The sequence below is a fragment of the Canis aureus genome, chromosome 2 (assembly GCF_053574225.1).
Source record: "Canis aureus isolate CA01 chromosome 2, VMU_Caureus_v.1.0, whole genome shotgun sequence".
Taxonomy (NCBI): Eukaryota; Metazoa; Chordata; class Mammalia; order Carnivora; family Canidae; genus Canis; species Canis aureus.
Window position 1 is genome coordinate 54,238,258 of NC_135612.1, and position 19,032 is coordinate 54,257,289.

General features: G+C 46.9%; 1 protein-coding gene across 7 annotated transcripts in view; it reads right to left on the bottom strand.

Moving 5' to 3' along the window:
• Window positions 1-4,349: 4,349 nt before the first annotated feature.
• BLM (BLM RecQ like helicase) overlaps window positions 4,350-19,032 on the bottom strand; it is a 100,361-nt gene continuing 85,678 nt past the window's right edge. For 5 of the 7 annotated variants that reach the window (XM_077872373.1, XM_077872353.1, XM_077872363.1 and 2 more), the window contains 5 exons: window positions 13,794-13,993; window positions 13,112-13,307; window positions 10,738-10,860; window positions 8,038-8,239; window positions 4,350-4,712 (listed from right to left, as the gene is read on the bottom strand). In XM_077872373.1, the coding sequence (XP_077728499.1) occupies window positions 4,535-4,712; window positions 8,038-8,239; window positions 10,738-10,860; window positions 13,112-13,307; window positions 13,794-13,993 (899 nt within the window). In that variant the 3' untranslated portion in view covers window positions 4,350-4,534. Of the gene's footprint in view, window positions 4,713-8,037; window positions 8,240-10,737; window positions 10,861-13,111; window positions 13,308-13,793; window positions 13,994-19,032 lie in introns of those variants that run through there. The other 2 variants (XM_077872404.1, XM_077872380.1) reach the window with 2 other exon arrangements.

A 19,032-nucleotide genomic window follows, 5' to 3' on the forward strand; every position in this document is an offset into this window, starting at 1 on the left:
TGTTCCCAATTCGTCCTCATTCTTTAGGGGCTGGAGTTTCACTTCTTGTGCACCTGAGACGAGGCTAGGCCTCAGCCAGGAGCTCCCAGGGCACCCCCAATATTGCTCCCGTTCCTCTTCTCCTGGGCTGGGAGAGCATGTGCTCCCTTGGCTGGCTGAGTCTTGCCGAGGCCTGGGGCCAAGCCTGAGTCCCCGGGGCCCGGGCCACCAAGGCTTGTGGAGTATGTGACGGCGGCGGTGCCCACCATCACTGCACGTGGGGACCCGGCACTTCCTTTCTGGCGCGGGTGAGACCCTGAGGCTCGGGAAGCTGCTGAGCACACAGGTCACTCACCTGGCGGGGCAGGCATGGGCTGGCTGGGCTGGGCGCTGACGAGCCGGCGGTGACAGATGGACTGTGGTCCGGGCTCTGGCGACGCACGTGCAGACAGCAAGTTGCAGTGGGGCTCGCGTGGGCGACTTCTCTCTGGCACAACTGTTAAACCACAGCTGCCGCAGACGTTCACGCTTCTGTCTTGAGGTTAGAAGGGTTACAGCCTGCCCGGGGTCACGAGAGGCTTGAGGCCCCTTGCTGGGGAGGCCCGAGGGTGCCGGGTGTGGGCAGGCCGCCGGCCAGACGTCCAGGCTTCTCAGACGCACTTCCTTCCCAGCTGGGATCCGGTCTCCTGGGGGTGTTCTTCAGGCCCTCCCCAAAGTGGTGAAGGTCCCCCGGGTCAGGGCCTCAGCTCACCACCCGACCTTCACCCTCGGGCCCGTGCTCACTGCTCTGGGCTCTGCCCCTCGGAGGGAGCACTCCCCATGGGTGGTGGGGACCTGCCCCAGAGCTGGGCAAAGGGCCGGGCTCGGAACTTCGTGGGGCCTCCAGGCTGCTGGCGGGGACGGAGGACATGGGGCCAGGACAGGCTGATGGCTGTGGCCGCTGTGTGTGCCAGGCCCTGTGTGGGACCCGAAGGGACAGAGGCCGTGGGGAAGAACTCCGGCATCCGGAGTAGGCCTAGGGGCCCTGGACCCTCGGTGGGTGGGTGGAACCACGCAGTCAAGCTGTGAGATCGCGGAAACCCCAGCCTCAGGCCCTCGCCCCTCTCCCTCTTGTCCTGTCCCCTGTCCTCTCCCGACAACCAGAACAAAGCGGCCACCCCGACCGGGGGGAGTCTCATTCCCTCTCCCTTCCCTGCCCCCCACAAGGAACAGGGGTCTGGGAAAGCCAGGCTGGGAGTGGGAAGGACAGGAGGACGAGTGCTTTTTGGAACGCAGGAACTTCCGAAGGCCGGGCTGTTCGTCCGGCAGCTCTGGCGGTGCCCGTGCAGCCAGAGGCCTGAGCCCGCCGCCCCACTCCCCCCACTCCGGGCGGGCCTGGTCAGGGCGGATCGCTCGGCGCCTCCCGCCTCCCGCCAGCCCGTCCAAACCGTCCGTGAGGCCACGTGGGGGCCGCGGCAGCTGCCGAGGGAGAAGTGGCTGCAGGAGCCTCTCGGGGACTCCGCCCGGCCCTCCCGAAGGGCCCATGACGCCCTTGTCTCTCCGGCCAGAGGCCTCTGCCCCGGTGGGAGCCCAGGGCCTGGGGAGACCCAGGACGGCCGCCAACCCCGGCAACCGCTCAGGGTAGAGACACTGGGCTGGGGCCCGGCGGGGCCTCCCAAGGATAGGGGAGCCTTGGGGGCTCAGAGCAGCTCCAGGTTGTAGGAGAAACAGTTTCTTAAGAAGAGCAAAGGGGCCCAGACCACAGCCTCCACTTCCTCTTCTGGAGAAAAACCGCAGCTCAGCTGTGCCAGCTGGTAGTTGTGCAGCTCTATCCCTGGAGCCTGCCCCGAGGGGTCTGATGTTTCAGCAGGTAGTGGCAGGTGGCCCCTGGGGCTTTGGATGGAAAAAACGGGGTCGAGAGAGGAGGCCGGATTGTCCAGGGAAAGAGCACAGATCTGGATTCCTTACAGTGCATTGTCTAAACTGGAACACTTTCAGGAATGAAAGGGAGCGGTCTTATTACACCAGGACAGCAAATGCAACCTGGGACTCTTCGGGGCAAACCGGGATGTGTTACCCTACTTATCACCACTTCTTAGCTGTGCAGATCTGGGCAATTACATAACCTCTCTGAATTCTGGTTTCTGCATAAAGAAGGCTAATATCATGTGCCTGCCTCCCAGGGCTGTTGGAGGGATTAAAGGAGTGAATTAAATTATGTGAAAATCTCTGGAACAGCCTTTGACATGGAGTGGGCTTTGCAGGTTCTCCCCCGTGAGGAAGTGGGGTCCCTGTCTTTCAAAGTAAGCAAGGACTTATCAGCTTGCTGGAGTCCTCATGGTGGGAGAGCCCAGGGAGGCAGATCCCAATCTTTCTTGTGTCCTCCACAGCCCTGATGAGGGAAGGTGGTAGAGGCCCAGACCCCTCCTCACCCTCAGGCCTTCCCGTACCTGGGGAGGGTGGGCTGGGAAGTGTCCCAGGCTGGAACTCATCCCCCATCTTCCTTCCAGCCGTGGTGGTGTGCACAGAGGCTCTGCTAGGGCCTAGTGGCTTGGTGGTCACTGGCTCTCCTTGGCTGTCAGGGGCACAAAGTCCCTGTGCTTCTGCTGTCCTGAGATTGCCCAAGTGCATGTGACCACATCCCACCCTCCACCCCCAGGGAGATCCGAGAAGGCTGGAGGCTGGAATGAAGGAGGCCACTAACATTTTCCATGCCTATTGCTGGGGCCTGAGAACTGAACAGAGCGCATTCCAACTCAGAATTTTTAAGAGGGGAGTGTGGGGCCCTGCTCTGCCACTGGACCCTGGACTGGCCGCAGGCATCCAGACCTCAGGTTCCTGCCTCGAGGCAAGTTAGTAGGTTTAGGGTCAGAGTCAGCTCCATCCCCCTCAGCACCCAACTCTGGGGGCACCCTCTGCACTGCCCTTTTCTGTCCCAAGGCCCTGGGAGCCCCAAGATAGTGGGTACACCCTCGGGAGACAGTGGTCTCCAGTATCTGGGCAGAAGAAGCCTCAGGAAAGGAATGAGTGAGGCTGGAGCCAGGAAGTAAACCAATGTCTGTGGCATCAGCTCTGTGCAGAGGCCACCCTCTAAACTGCCCCCCCCCCCCCCAAACAAGCCAAAGCTGCCACAGGTGGATGTGACCTCCAGCCAGATGCCAACACTCCCAGGTGACCTTACCCAGCAGCCTCAGCTATAGGCCACTTTGTCCTGTTTCCTTTTCTCATCCCAAGAAGGTTCTTCTGGTTACTTGAGTAAGAGCTTGATGGTATCTTTGAAAATGTTAGCTCTGTAAGACTTTTTTATTTTATTTTATTTATTCATAAGAGACACAGAGAAGCAGAAACATAGGTAGATGTAGAGGCTCTCCTATAGGGAGCCTGATGTGGGACTCGATCCCAGGATCATGACCTGAGCCAAAGGCAGACTCTCAACCACGGAGCCACCCAGGTGCCCCATATGGAAGACCTCTTGAGAGAAGAGGACATAGTCCTCAGTGGACTTCTGTCTGGCCAGTTTCCTCTGTGTTACACGTGGAGCCCCAAACCCCCAGGTAGCAGTCGAGGAAGTAAGGAGTCGTGTGCAGCTGAGGGCTGCCCCTCAGGGTGGGTACAAGACCCGCCTCAGTACTCAGCCTCCAGGCAGAGCCCACAAGGCTTCCAGCCACATCCCATCCATTACCTTTGGCCCAGGCAGGGCCTCCTCTCTCTGACTGAGGTCCAGGAGAGAATTGGGACACCAAGCAGGTCTCTAAAGTTACTGACAGCTAAGAAACTGTCTCCAAAATTGAGGTACTAAAGCTCCCCAAAGAGGTGCCACATTAAGACTTTCTGGCCAATCAGCCTACCAGTTGAAGGTCTTGGAAAGTGAGACACCCCCCACCTAAATATTAAACATGATCAGCTCCGATATTCTCACCAAGAGAATGTTTGATCATTCTCTCGTTGGCTCCAGATTTGGGGATATTATCCAGTGTTGACAACTTAATAGGCAGAAGGATGGCATCCTCATTGTCCTAATTTATACTTGTAACTGGGGAGACTGGGCATTTTTCACATATTTGTGGGCCAGTTGCACTTTTTCTGGAAGAGCCTTTTACATCCCCTGTTCATTTTTCTGCTGAGCTGGTTTTCTTCTTTTTCATGATTTGTATAGGACTCTGTATTGTGGATATTAATTGTCAGATCTTTTTGTTTTCTCTGTCATTTGTCTTTTAATTTTGTTTATGTCACCTTCTGCAGAGTTTTACAGTTTCACAATGTCCCATGCATGTCTCTTCTGCGGCTTCTGTGTTTCATGTCGTGCTTAGAATTTCTCTCACTGAGATGATTCAGCTGCTGCTTCAGACGTTCTGAGAAACGACGGCCACAAGGCTTGCAGTGGCAGCAAATCATGCTTATTCAAAAGAAAACGTTTATTTTAAAAATAAGAACTGTCACCCCAAGCATTTATTTAAATATTAATAGTTACGGGTAAAAATTATAAATGGTATAACAAAACTAACAGCTTTACATTCACAGATGGTGAGATGCTGACAAACAAGAAATAAGATCTATGTACATTGAGATTTGGTTGTTATGAAAATGCATATGAAGGCTTAAGAAACGGTCTATTTATAGGCTTTGGGGGAGCCATAATCCCCAATTTTCTAGCGGCTCCTGATGCTGCTTGAGAACCATGCAAAGATGAATGAGGTCCAAATATGTTGGAGGATTTACTTTTAGAAGATGTCTTTCTGCATGCAGTGGACCCCCTAAGAGGTGACAAAGAAAAGAAAATTAAAATGTTAAATAAAATCAAAAGTGAACAGTCTTCTTTCTCTTAAACCTGCACAGAGCTATATAATCGGTCTGTGATGTTTTCCTTGTTCTGTGTCTCTGTTCATCTCCTCCTATAAATCCCCTGTAAGTTTCCTTTATAATTCAAGGAATAGAGGACTGCTGCCCTTTGCACAATTTTGTCCTAAATTTGTCTTCCTAAAATGGCAAGGACTATTTCTTAATTTTGTGACCTGAGACTGACCCCTGTGTCTGCACCCCCACCTACACCTCTCACTGCTGATAATCAAACCCCTCCCTCTGGACAAGAGCCCAGACCCACGTTCCTCGATCTGACCAAATAAAGGAAGTGAGAATACCTTGATTTAAGATCCCAACTGTCAGGACAATAGACACTCTGGAATTATTGTGCTTGCCCAGTTCTGAGAAAGGTAGCTTTGTAGGTGAGTGGAGCTGGGTCCTGCTTTGAGCCTAGCGGGGCGGGAGCAGAGCACCGCGGAGCTTCCTCCTGGCGGGACCCAGCTCACCCAGCAGCGGGGGAGTCTGCACAAGTGGTTCCCAGGGGAGGTGCTTGGGTCTGGCGCCTGTGTCATGGCCACGTCGCCAGCAGCTCCCTCTCTTGCCCACTCTCCTCTCCTACTCACTGCCTTCAAAACCAGGCAAGACGCCCTGCCACAGCTTATTACAAAGTCCTGCCAGCACCTCACTTCCCTGACTGACCTGAAGATACCAGCTCTTTTTTTTCCTCCCAAATGAAACAAAAGCAAAGAGCCACGAGGCCAGCATTTTACAAGGATAACAGGAGAAGCCTTTCCAAACGATGTGGGTTATTTCCCATGGTTTGTAACCAGTCTGAATCCATGCCAGAGTTAATTCCATAACACTAGGGCAGGCAAAGGGCCTCCTGCCTCTGAATTTAGGGGTCAGGGTCTCAGGGTCACCCACCTGTGGTAAAGGCATTCTGGTGGGCTGGGCTGCAGAGTGGTTTTTCAACATTTTTAAACTCTTGCTTGAGGGCAGTTTTACTGCAGAACTGGCAAAGATCTGCTGCACCGGCAGAGAAGCAGCCTTGAATTTCCCTACGCTGATTTCCTGCTGAGAAATTAAGCCCTGAGCAAAAACCTGCTGTTTATGTTGATTTACAGAATGAATCCGCCAACTGCGGTTGGAAAGGAAAAACTGCCTCTCCTGGGCCATCCATTTCACTCCCACTTGGAGAGCCCAGAACACAACTGGTTCATTGTGTGTTATTCTGAAGATGTAAAACTCTGAGGGTAGGGTGGGGAGTTAAGGTATCTGGCAAAGAGCCACTTGTATTCCGTTGCTGTGCGGACTCTCAGCCAGGTAAGCAGCTGGAAACTGTGGGAAACCATCACCGTGGTTCAGTGGGAGTGAGAATGAAAGCACGTGTACAAAGAGGCTGCTACGAGGGTTGAAAAAAAAAAGTTACAAAACTCACTGGTTTCGGTTGGTAGGGATGGATTAGAAAAGAAACCCGTTGTAAACACATAGGCTAATTAACAACTAGCATCAAAATTGGTACTGGTTTTTGGAGAAGTGTGAGTTTTACTACTACTCCCTAGATGAGGTTCTAACCCACAAGGCGAAGTGCTTCACTCTTACAAACAGAAGTTGGAAAAACTGCAAAGGGAGCCAAGGGCAATCGAACATCGAAATATGGCAAGCTTTGTTCGAACAAGTAAGAATGAGGAGATCATAATCATGGGTAAGGGATCTCCGCGGGCAACATGCAGAAATGAAAGTACTCTGGGTAGGCGTGGGTGAGCCAGAGGCCAGTCCTACCTGGGAAATTGAGACCTCCCTGGGAAAAGCCTCACGCAAGCCTTCCCCAGGCCAGGCCTCAGCTTCCTCATCATAAACCCCAAGGGGCTGCACCAGATGCCTTTTAAATTCTCCTTCAACTCTGTGAGCTCCTAAGGAAATGAGTATTTCCCAAAACAGAGGAATAGATGAGGAAAATAAGAAAATGTCTCCACCAGAGAACATCTGCTGGTCACTTGCGCACTAAAAACCACAAAATTAAACTAACATTTAGTAATGCCTTTAATTTCTGTACCCTGGCAGAAGGATTAGCACATACAAGATGTTTGTTTATGGACTTAACAAGAAAACGACAATTTGGTAACATTTGCCTTCCTTTTCTCTTCCCCCACTCAATTTTTATTATTACCCAGAAGGAAAAGAGGTAGAAAAACTGCAAAAGAAAAACACAACAGCTTGCAAAAGTTTTCCGAGGACTTGTTTCCCTTTTCCTGTAAGCAGTTCTGTTAGATCATCCAGTTATTTGGGGGCCACATTCTCCAGACTGATGGGGTGGTCCCCATCCTGCCAGACTTCACTTACCTGCAAGGTCAGGGCAGGGGCTGTCAGAACTAGTGCTATTATGAAGATGTCAGAACACTGTACAAATCACCAGCCAGGACCTGACAACACCCCATTCCCCACTGGCATGCAGGGAGCACCCTAAAGCTGCCGCATCCCGGCCCAGGGACATCCTAACTGGCCTAAGCCAGTTAGGCCTGGCTTAACTGATCTTTCAGTTTGCCTGTTGTGGCCTTTTGTCTGCTGCCCTGTGAAGGTTGGGAGGCGGGTTCTTCCAGGTATTAATGAGGGGCAGGAGCACCGGCAGGGAGCATGCAGGGCTTCCGGGTGCAGGCCTGCAGATTCCACAGCAATACAGGCAGGGTAGCAGGTACTGATGCAATCATAAAAGCAACATAGAAACAAAACCCTTTGTTTGCTCAGCTAGTATATGATTTATAACATTTTAGGTGGAAAAGTCCCTTAAGAAGAGCAATCATAAAACACTTTCGTTTTTTTCCCCCAAATACAAGGTCAAAACTGGAGACACTGGGGCAGCTGGGTGGCCCAGCAGTTTGGCGCCACCTTCCACCCGGGGTGTGATCCTGGAGACCTGGAATCGAGTTCCGTGTCGGGCTCCTGCATGGAGCCTGCTTCTCCCTCTGCCTGTGTCTCTGCCCCCCTGTGTCTGTCACAAATAAATAAAAAAAAATCTTAAAAAACAAAACAAAACAAAACTGGAGACATTTTCGGTCAAGTAGAAAACTTGAGTGATAATCAATTTAGGAGTAGAGATTTTAAAATCTGAAACAAATGTTCCTGTTTTGGATTCAATCTTAATCATCACTCCATTAACTAGGGAGGCAAACACTGAACAATGGATTATTTTAATGAAAGCTTCAAAGTGACCTGGAGCACTTGCGCTTTTGTACTTTCCTCCCCGATTCACTGCGACCCAGACTGCGGGCCAGGACATACCCTTTTGTCTTGGAGCCACCAAAGCCAGTTCTCCTCCTCTTAGACCTCTGGGTGGCTGACATCCTTTTCCTCTTTCTTTCATTTTTGGTTTTATTTGCAAAGTAGTGAGAAGATATGGATGTTTCCTCGTCGAACTCCTCAGGGGCACTTCTCCTGGTGCTTCTGCTGCTGCTCGGGCTGATTCGTGGGGAACCATCGTCAGCTACAAATGGACAAGGCAGACAAGTGTCCGTGACGCTGTGCTGGCCCAGGTCTTGTTACAGTCCATGTGGAGGTACACAACCAGGGGTGCAGTTTGGCTGCTACCTTATGCTTTCCTGGTGTCCTCCTGCCACATGGGTTCAACAATTCTACAAGAATAGAACAGTTCTCTTTTATGTGAACAGAGCCCCAAAGTCCTCACTGGAAATTTAAAGTAAGGAGATCAGAATTCATTAAAGAAATCCGTGATACTTTTTTCCTTTTTTTTTTTTTTAAGTTTTTAAAATTTATTTATGATAGTCACAGAGAGAGAGAGAGAGAGAGAGGCAGAGACATAGGCAGAGGGAGAAGCAGGCTCCATGCACCAGGAGCCTGATGTGGGATTCGATCCTGGGTCTCCAGGATAGCGCCCTGGGCCAAAGGCAGGCACCAAACCGCTGCGCCACCCAGGGATCCCTCTTTTCTTTTTTTTAAAGTAAGCCCTACTAGCCCCAATGTGGGCGTTGAACTTACAATCCTGAGACCAGGAGTCCCATGTCCAACTGCCTGAGCCAGCTGGGCGCTCCAGAAATTTGTGATACTCTTTAGCTTAGAGACATCAGGTAAGCTCATATTCTGTTGTGTGGCCTGTGTCCCTGTTATCATTTGGGTAGTAAGTCCTGACAAGCTCTTTGAAAAGTATAAAGTGCGGGGATCCCTGGGTGGCTCAGCAGTTTAGAGCCTGCCTTCAGCCCAGGGCATGATCCTGGAGTCCCGGGATCAAGTCCCACGTTGGGCTCCCGGCATGGAGCCTGCTTCTCCCTCTGCCTGTGTCTCTGCCTCTCTCTCTCTCTCTGTATCTCATGAATAAATAAAATCTTTAAAAAAAAAAAGTATAAAGTGCTATATAAAAGAAAATTTTATTTATCAGTTTACACATGCTGAAAAAAAAAAAAAGCCCAATATAAGAGAAACATTATGCTCTGCACCTCATCTTTGAACAATGGTTACTTAGTAAATGCGTGTCAGAAAAGCCTAGGACCTATTATACTCTTCAAAGACAAAAAAACACTTCTTTACATTACAGTTGTGAACATGTCACATGCTATGCAGTAAATGGGTCTGTATGAAAGCACTGGTTTGCACAAAAAAGGTGGTATTTTCCGTAAGTATTAGCATCCTAAGGCACCTGAAAAGCATGAAACCTCTCTATGGGTCAACAGGGATCTCAGCTCCATTCTCTGAAGGAAGGAGTTTCCGGGCTGGTCTGGCTCCCCTTCCTGCCCCCCACCCCGCCCCACCCCGACTGGCAGGAAGGGCCCTAACCCACAGGATTCCTTGTCTGTCCAACACTAGTTCACACGGGGAGGCAGTGCAGCTCTGGTGAAGCTGTCATCCCATCATCCTAGCTGTGGGACTTGGAAATAAAAAGGCTGTGAAATGGGGTGTTGTGAGGACTGAATGATACTAGCAGGCAAAGCTCTTGGCACGGCGTCTGTCCCTCACTAAGTGGGAGCAATCATCACCACGCTGTGGGCTGTTTCCACAGAGCAGCCCGTCTTCTGTGGGCAAGAATCCCCTTCCAAATGAGTTACTACACTAAACAAATGTTAAGTTCCTACCAATATTCAAAGCAAGGCTCTTAATGGAATAATTACCACACAGAGGAATTTACAAAAACCCCACCTTTCAGCATTTTGTTAATGGGTAAAAAGAGGAAGAGGGACAGAATTTGCAACAGACGCTCACTCATTCCTCATTCTGCTTACCTTTTCCATTAACCTTGGGTAGAAACAGGGAAAACACTGACATTGTTACAGAAGCAGGGAAAACACTGACATTGGCCTGTCTCTGTGTCTTACTGCATGGCACGATGCTGGAGATGGGCACGGGGCCTCGTATCCCCTACAACACAATCTCCCTGTCTCTATCTTCCTGAGGTTAAAGCTGTCTGTGGCTCAGGGATGAGGTTCACAGTGAGGGGCTACAAGATGGGCCCAATGTAACCCTGGGGACAGTCTGCTAATTGCGCTCACTTGGGCTGATTCCTTCTGATAAGGATGATTATCTAGCATTCCAACCGCACGTTCATTTTCCCGAAACATTTAAACTCTACTCTTAAATTTTATCTTTAGACACGCTTGTCAGATAACATGCTCCTCCCGCAGATAAGGAAACCAAACACAAAGAGGTTATTTGTGGTCTGCCAAGGATAGCAGAGTAAGATGGGATTCCTCGAGAACTGGAATTCCTGGGTCCAAAGATCCTTCTCTGGATCCTACTAGCAGGTCCAGTACCTGCCTGGCATTCTCCAGGGGTAGGGGTGGGGCTAAGCACCAGTGTCCTCGAAGAGGTGCCTGGCACACCGCTGGGGGCTGCTCTGAGCACTTTGGTGCCCATATGACCGGCTGCAGGAAGCATTCACACAACCCAGAAACCACACAATTCTAATCCAGTGAGATCCAGTGCTTAACACGAAAACAGGCTTTTAGAAGACACGTATTTAGCAGTGTACCGAACCTGGCAATGTCCACTCAGAGTATTTCTGTAATATTGGAATCACTTCTGCACCATATTTTTCCAGTTTGTCTTCAGTAACACCATCAATTTGAAGCAAAACCTCGGGATCAGAAGATAGAGATTCTGTGCAGGGGCATAAAATCAGGAATTCAAATTACCACCCATAGAAAACCCACCGAGTTCATGCTCATTCACTCATTCAGCACATTTGTCAAGTGTCAACTAACTGCAGGGCACCAGGCACATAGGCCAATTTTCTAAAAGGCAGTTTGTGCTGACAGAGACAGCATACAGGCCCAGAGAACAGGAGTCCATCATACAGTTCCAGCAGCAAAGGCACATAGAGCGGGGGCAGGCGGAGACAGTGAGGGGCACGAATGGGGGAGGGGGATCAGAGGCGATGTGTCTCAGCCTTGAACCTGACTTTGCTCTCACCTGCTGTTCTCACAACAATGACTTGTCTAGCTGTCACAATGATGCTCCCTGTTTTTGGAGAACGCCCACATTTGTATTTCTGGCTCTGACTGCTCCCCTGTACTCCAGACATGTAGATCCTACTCCATAAGGCCACAGTTGAATTCTTACTCTGCCCCCACCCTAAACCCGTTCTTCTTCTAGTCTCTCCCTTGTGGGGTGAAGTAAGTATTTGGACTTGAACAATGGACCATTACGAGTCCCCTGCATATAGATGGTGCATCAGTCTTGGAGTTAGACAAGCTTGTCATTTTAAGGATCGCTCCGGCTGCTCATGGAAAATGAACCATAAGGGAGAGAGGAAACTGGAAGTCCCTGAAGACCCCCTGCAGGAGAAGGCAAGGATGCAGTCAACTACAACACGGTAGTGGGTTCTGACTGAAGAGAGAGATCTGGGTCTGTAGGACTCATTGATGGACTGCCTCTTGGGGAGTAAGGAAGTGATAATTTCTACTATTTGAGCAAAGAAAAGGTAGACCTCAAATCTGTGATTTTCGCATCATTTCTATGTTTGGAGGAAAAGGAACAGGCCTGTGGGACAGATCAGCAGGTTTATGGGCGGCTGATGGAAGATGAAATTGGATGGGCAAGCAGAAATTCAGGTGCTGCTTGCCGAACGGCCGTGGTCCCCTGGATGCATGAGGCCTGGTCACTGCTGATGGTGCTGTGGGCACATCGGCAATGTCCCAGCCATGCTGGTGCCACCTGAGTGGAGTCTGACCGTCACAGGAAACGGCCGCCAGAAGATGAGAGCGTGAGAGCCCTGGGAAAGTGACTGTGATGCCCAAAAGTGCAGGGTCATGGGGGAAGGATCTGCAAGAATATAGCTAATATCCTTCTTTGAGGAAAAGGCCACGAGGCCATGACACCTGTGAGCAACATCCTAGCACTTAATGGGACCCAAAAAGGATGCCTCACGTTGGTGGGGCAGCATTACATGTGTGTGCCTGAGAGATGTGTGGCCTCCTGTTGTCACTTCCTGGCATCATCAGGGAAATGCCACCATCAAATCAGGACGGCTGACACGGGATTTGATTAAAATGCAGGGGTAAAGAGTGGAGCGTGCCTAAAAGGCTGTGTCATTCTCAGTGACAGAGTTATGTATGATAAAAAATCTGTACTTAAATAAGTCAAAAGCAATTCTTTCCATAAAAGCACTGTCATTGTTTAATTAGCACCATTTTTGCTTTCTTAGTAGTACACAAAATAGCAGTGTCTGAAAACAGACAGCATCTCAGAGTTGATGAGACACTGTGATGATCTAGGATGGTAGGAATGGGAACAGAACAGAGAGGTGTGGATCATAAGATGTGATGAAGGAAGAACGCAGAAGGTAACACATACATTAATCAGTCAGCTATGTGAGTGACTTATTTTATTTTCCAGGGGTTTTCCTATTAGGGTTCTGGGCTGAGCTGTTGGGAGCAATGGAAATAACTCAGGTCAGCACATATTTCTTAACTCAAGATAAGCGGTGTGCTAGATTCGGGCTCAAAGAAGCATGAAACATCATGTCTTTTCATAAAGAACATAGCTCCTTGCAGAGACATTTGTACATAACATAGCCAAATGTCATAAAGCAGGCAGATAATAAACACAAAATCAATGAGTGACGGCTAGTATTAGTGATTACAATTATCCACATCCTGACATCTGGCATTAGAGGGAAAACTATAAAATTAAAATTATACTATGTGTCCAAATAACACAGTACTGTACATATCTTAAAGACTGCATTTCATCTCAAGTTTAAGTTATTTCTTTGAGCTTTCAGTTTAGAGATTATATAAAAATAGTGAAAATAAACTGAGCTAGATCTCTGCACTTAAAAAGTTCCTTAGTGAGATAAACTTTTGGCTTATTAAATCATGCCAATAACAGAGGACTCACCCACACCTACCTGCAAGCTTCTTGAGAGTCACAGTATTAAAAATATTAAAGTAGTGGACACCAAAAACTTTTCCCAGAGATTTACACACTTCTGTCAGTTCTCCAAGACACTTCTTTACCACTTCTTCTCTCTGAGACATCTTTGCCACTAAAGCAGCTTTCTGTTTTTTTATACTGGTAGAATTTTCCGTTTCTATAAAGTCTACCTTTGTGAGAGAGAAAGTGATCACAGGAGTGGGTACATGCACACTTGTATCTAAATACAGGCTTCATTTAATTCTTAACTGCATTTTTTAGTTTGGTGTTTTCTTTTTTTTTTTTTTTTTTGGTATTTCTGTTATGTCAAGCAGTTACAGCAAGCCCCTCAGGAATAGGGGCTGTGCATTCCTCATCTTTACATGTCCAGTGCCTGGTGCAGTACAGCTTCTTGATAAATGTTTACCTAATGAATGTATGGTGATTCAGAGATCAGACGAATTCACTTTGACAGGTACTACATTACTTGGGTTAAATTTTAAGATCTCTTTCCAAATTAAGAGGAACAAAATATGTTCATATAGGACAGTATATATAAATGGACAGTATATATCCATAAACTTTGGAGAAGACCCTCTAATTTACAGTAATGTATTTTTAGTTTTACCCACTCATTATAAGATAATTAAATAAAATAAACATTTAAAATACCATACCTTTAAATGCCCATTTAGTACAGTTTGGGCTTTATTTCCTGGCATCACATACGCAATTGGTTGGTCATTGGCATTGATATATAAGTCTTCATCCAAAATCTTGTCAAGTATCAATTTCTTAAAAAGTCTTTCGGCATTGTGTCGTGAATAAGTAGATCCCTGTCCAAATATCCCCGACTGAATTTTTGCACTCTTACTCCCTGGTAAGAAGGCCCCAGAAGCTAGATTAGTAAATGTAGGTTCTTCAGAAGCCTCTAATAGGAGAGGTTGAAAAAATCATTTATGGACAAGTCCTGATAAGTGGAGTAAATAATCTGTTCCACAGGAAAACCCACAGCACAAATAAACACCCATTTCCATAAAATGAGAATATTGGAATAGAACTCTAAACTTTCTACAGTTCTATATACTTTTCCTGATCTTTTTTATAACATGCATTGACCAAAACCAGCAGCAAAATAAAGCTTCTCATTTTAGGATGTTGCATTTATACCTTATACAATTACATTAGAGCAAAGAAATCAGATTTACATAAACTTTAAGCACTTCATATCACTGTGTTACATTAGGATAACTGCATTACTGATTTAGTTACAAAAAGTTTGGACAATTATTTTTACAAATGCCATCTCTGGTCTTGTACTGAAAGCACTACTTGTTTGCGGTCCAATTATTTAAGCCTATACTTTTTATGATCTTTATAACCTGTAAAACAAAAGCACCTCCCTCCACGAGACTGCACTGCCCCCTCCCCCCCCGCCCCCCACTGGCTGAGAGTACCACCCTGGGCTGGATCTTTGGTTTCATATCCAATCTGCTGTAATTATTAATGTCTTCATTATAAACACAACTTTATTATAGCAATCTACTTGAGAAGACTTGTGACACTGATTATAATCAGAATTAACAGTTACTTTGTAAAGCTTTAGCTCTATTTTAAGAGTTCCAAATAATTACGTTATTGTAAATGTCAGATGGCTTCTGGTCACATACGCCCCATGATTCAAGTTTTCCTTCCTTCAAGTGGTTTGTATCCCTGAAACGTCACATTACAGGATCAGGACCACTGCTCTGGTAATAGTGGGTTTGGGTAATGTGGACCAGCCTGGTGCTGCAGATAACTAAGAAAACTGGAAAAATAAACTTAAAAAAAAAAAAAAAGTTGGGGGATGGGGGAGCTAGCTTGCTCAGTCGGAGGAACATAGGACTCTTTTTTTTTTTTTTTTTTAAGATTTTATTTATTCATTCATGAGAAACACACACAAAGAGAGGCAGAGACACAGGCAGAGGGAGAAGCAGGCTGCTTGTAGGGAGCCCAATGTGGGACCTGATCCCGGGACTCCAGGATTGCACTCCTGGCCGAAGGCAGGCACCCAACCGCTGAGCCACCCGGGGATCCCCTGAACACAGGACTCTTGATCTCAGGGTTATAAGTTTGAGCCCCACACTGGTTGTAGACATTACTAAAAACAAACAAACTTTGGAAAAAAAAGAAAGCTGAGTGAAACAATTTTCTTAACATGAGAAAGAGCTAACAAGAAACTGATATGTCGGGAATCCCTGGGTGGCTCAGTGGTTTAGCACCTGCCTTCGGCCCAGGGCATGATCCTGGAGTCTCCGGATTGAGTCCCACATTGGGCTCCCGGCATGGAGCCTGCTTCTCCCTCTGCCTGTGTCTCTGCCTCTCTCTCTCTCTGATGAATAAAAAAAAAAAAACAAAAACAAAACCCAGAATGTCAGGAAATTGTTTGACTTAGTAATCTTTCTAAGAATCCACATGAAAGGTGCAATCAGTGATGCAACTGAAGGTGTATTTAAGAGGCCATTTATCATGTCATTATGTGTAATAGAAAAATATGTCCTTAAGTAAGACTACTTAAATACATCTCATCAGTATGATAAAATATAAATTACTAAAAGCTATTCTAGAATAAAAAATTAAGAAATGCTTATCTTATTAAATAGAAATGATATAAATTATATGTACAATGATATGTATGTGATTGTGAACATATACACATTAAAATATTAGCAGTTTTGGGCAGCCCGGGTGGCTCAGCGGTTTAGCGCTGCCTTCAGCCCAGGGCATGATCCTGGAGACTGGGATCGAGTCCCGCGTCAGGCTCCCTGCATGGAGTCTGTTTCTCCCTCTGCCTGTGTCTCTGCCTCTCTCTCAATCTGTGTCCCTCATGAATAAATAAATAAAATCTTAAAAAATTATAAATAAAATATTAGCAGTTTTTTTCTGGAGTTACTTACATTTTCTACATATTGCAATGTGGAGTGATTATGTATCACTCTTATAATACATTATTTCATCTGCAACCCCTTATTCCCCCAGGCCCCCCAAAGAGGTCCAAACTAGAAGGCAAGAATCCAGAAAGAGGGAGCATTTGGGTGGCTTAGTCAGTTAAGCATCTACCTTTGGCTCTGGCACATGATCTCAGGGTCCTGGGATGGAGCCCTGTGTCAGGCTCCCTGCTCAGCAGGGAGTCTGCTTCCCCCTCTCCTCCTCTCCCCCTGCTTGTGCTCTTTCCTCTTCAAATAAACACAATCTTAAAAGGGTGGGGGAGGGGTGGGAACACCTGGGTGGCTCAGTTGGTTAAACATCTGTCTTCAGCTCAGGTTGTGATGCCGGGGTCCTGGGATGGAGCCCTATGTAGGGTCAGGCTCCCTGCTCAGCAGGGAGTCTACTTCTCCCTTTCTTTCCCTCTGCTGCTCCCCCTGCTCATGCTCTCTCAATCTCAAATAAATAAATAAAATCTTAAAAAGAATCCAGAGTGTGAAGATCAATGCTGAAAGTTGCTTTTGTCCTGAGGAATGAAGGTCCAGAAGGAACAGCTGAGAAACTGAGTAAACCATATTCCTATGCCAATCTAGGTATGTTTTAATAAATAAATGCATCTATTAATTGCTTTATCTATTTTTTAAATTAAAGTAAGGCATGTCCATGGGAAAAATAATAGTACAGAAAGGTTTGGAATAAAAAGCAACATTCCTTTTTAAAAAAATATTTTATATACTTATTAGAGAGAGAGCGTGTATGTAGGCACAGGCCTGGGGCAGGGGAGGAGCAGAGGGGGAAGGAGAGGAAGGGCAAAAGAATCCCAAGCAGACTCATGAGCCCATTTCATGAGCCTGAGATCATGACCTGGGCGGAAACCAAGAGTAGGATGCCTAACTGACTGAGGCAGCTGGGTGCCCCAGGCAGTCCTGTTTTAAATAGCTTTTGTTTTCAGCTCTTCTGGTGGCTCCTTCTAGGAGGAACCCAAACTCTTGCTGTCTAGTCATTCTACTAGCCAGCGCTACCATCTGACATTTACCTACTAACTCCCCACTATGAAAGATGGGGCTTCATCTCATTTAGACCACTCCCTGCAGGCAGCCCTGGTGGCGCAGCGGTTTGGCGCTGCCTGCAGCCCAGGGTGTGATCCTGGGGATTGGGGATTGAGTCCCACGTCGGGCTCCTTGCATGGAGCCTGCTTCTCCCTCTGCCTGTGTCTCTGCCTCTCTCTCTCACGAATAAATAAATAAAGTCTTAAAAAAAAAAAAAAAAAGACCACTCCCTGCATTTCATCTTGCCCCATATTTGGCTAGTTATCTAATATCGGCTCATTTCTTGATTATTTTGTAATTTTAGACAGAACTTGTGGCTACTCTACCTTCTACCTAGGAGAAATAAGCTCCCCAAGTACTCCCCTTTTGTTAATTGTACTTTTATTTTTACATCATCAAGATTAACACATCTTGTCCTGTGCTCTAAACAATTTACCGTTTATACATTGACTCTGTCACAGCCCGTCAGCAGTGTTTATGACAAGTTTCCTTCCCTACTTAGAAGGTCCTGACTCCTGTGCAATCCTCAGGAGAATGTTTATTGCACCCAGACAACTGGATTATTTTTTGTACATTTTATCAATTCCTCAAAATCATGTAACAATTTCCTTGGTTTTACACATTTGACCTTGGCTCTTTTTGTATAATCTTTCACATGAAATTTCTCAGTGTCTTTCTTCTTGTTGAAAATTAATATTTGCATTCTTAAAATTGTCATCAAAAAATTTCATTTCTTATTCCTTCTCACATTGCTTAGGACCTATTTGTCTTGATTTTCTGTTATAATTTGCACAGACTGCTTATTGGACCTGCTGCATAGCTTGTGGATCTGGGCTTTCTTCTCCCTGGACCCATGGGTCAGCTCCCGTTTATGGTATTAGAATGTGTGCACTCACTTTCCTTCGAGCTTCTAGGGTTGCTGACATTAACTGCCAGTTTGGCTTTGGTTTCTGTCTTTCCAAAGTTTTCATAATTATCTCTGAAGGGGTCCAGAACATGCCACTGTGGCATAAACATTATTTTAAGCAGAAGGCATTTGAGTTCCTGAGACCTCTTATCTGCAAAAAAGCAGAGACCCCCCAAAACTCAATTGTCCGAAGTTCTTTCCCTGGGAGCAACCAAATTAGACTGATTCTTATCATTGAAGATGAGAAGTCTCCATACCACTCCTAAACACTGTCACAAACTATCTTATCTCCCTCTCATCTCTTCTCCTAGAAGGGCCCATTTATCTTTCCAAAAAACCATTTGTTTTCCCCTAAGTGCTCTTTTCCCCCTTCTGCTAGTAAGATGGTATATAAGCCCCAACTCTAATTGGCCCTTTGAATCTTCCCACCTTTTTAAAGATTTTATTTATTTATTCATGAGAGACACAGAGATAGAAGCAGAGACATAGGCAGAGGGAGAAGCAGGCTCCCTGTAAGCCTGATGTGGGACTTGATGCCAGGACTCCGGGATCACGCCCTGAGCCAAAGGCAGACATTTAACCACTGAGCCACTCAGGTGCCCCTGAGTCACATTTTGATGAAATGTCTTTTGTCAGATGAATTTACAGGCCCCCAACCACTAAATATAACAGGATGGAGGAAGTTTTTCTTCCCCAACATCATTTTATTCTTGGCATTCTCAAATCTCATCTTATAAAGTATCTCCTTTGGCCTTCAGTGGAAGGTTTTATTCTGAAGGCCTTTTTCTTTCACTCAGAAATTTTCTATTATCACTGATTTGATAACTCCCTCTACTTTCTATTTCTTCTTTTTTTTTAAAGATTTTATTTATTCATGAGAGACACACACAGAGAGAGAGAGAGAGAGAACCAGAGACACAGGCAGAGGGAGAAGCAGGCTCCACGCAGGGAGCCCAACGCGGGACTCAATCCCAGGACTCCAGGATCACGCCCTGG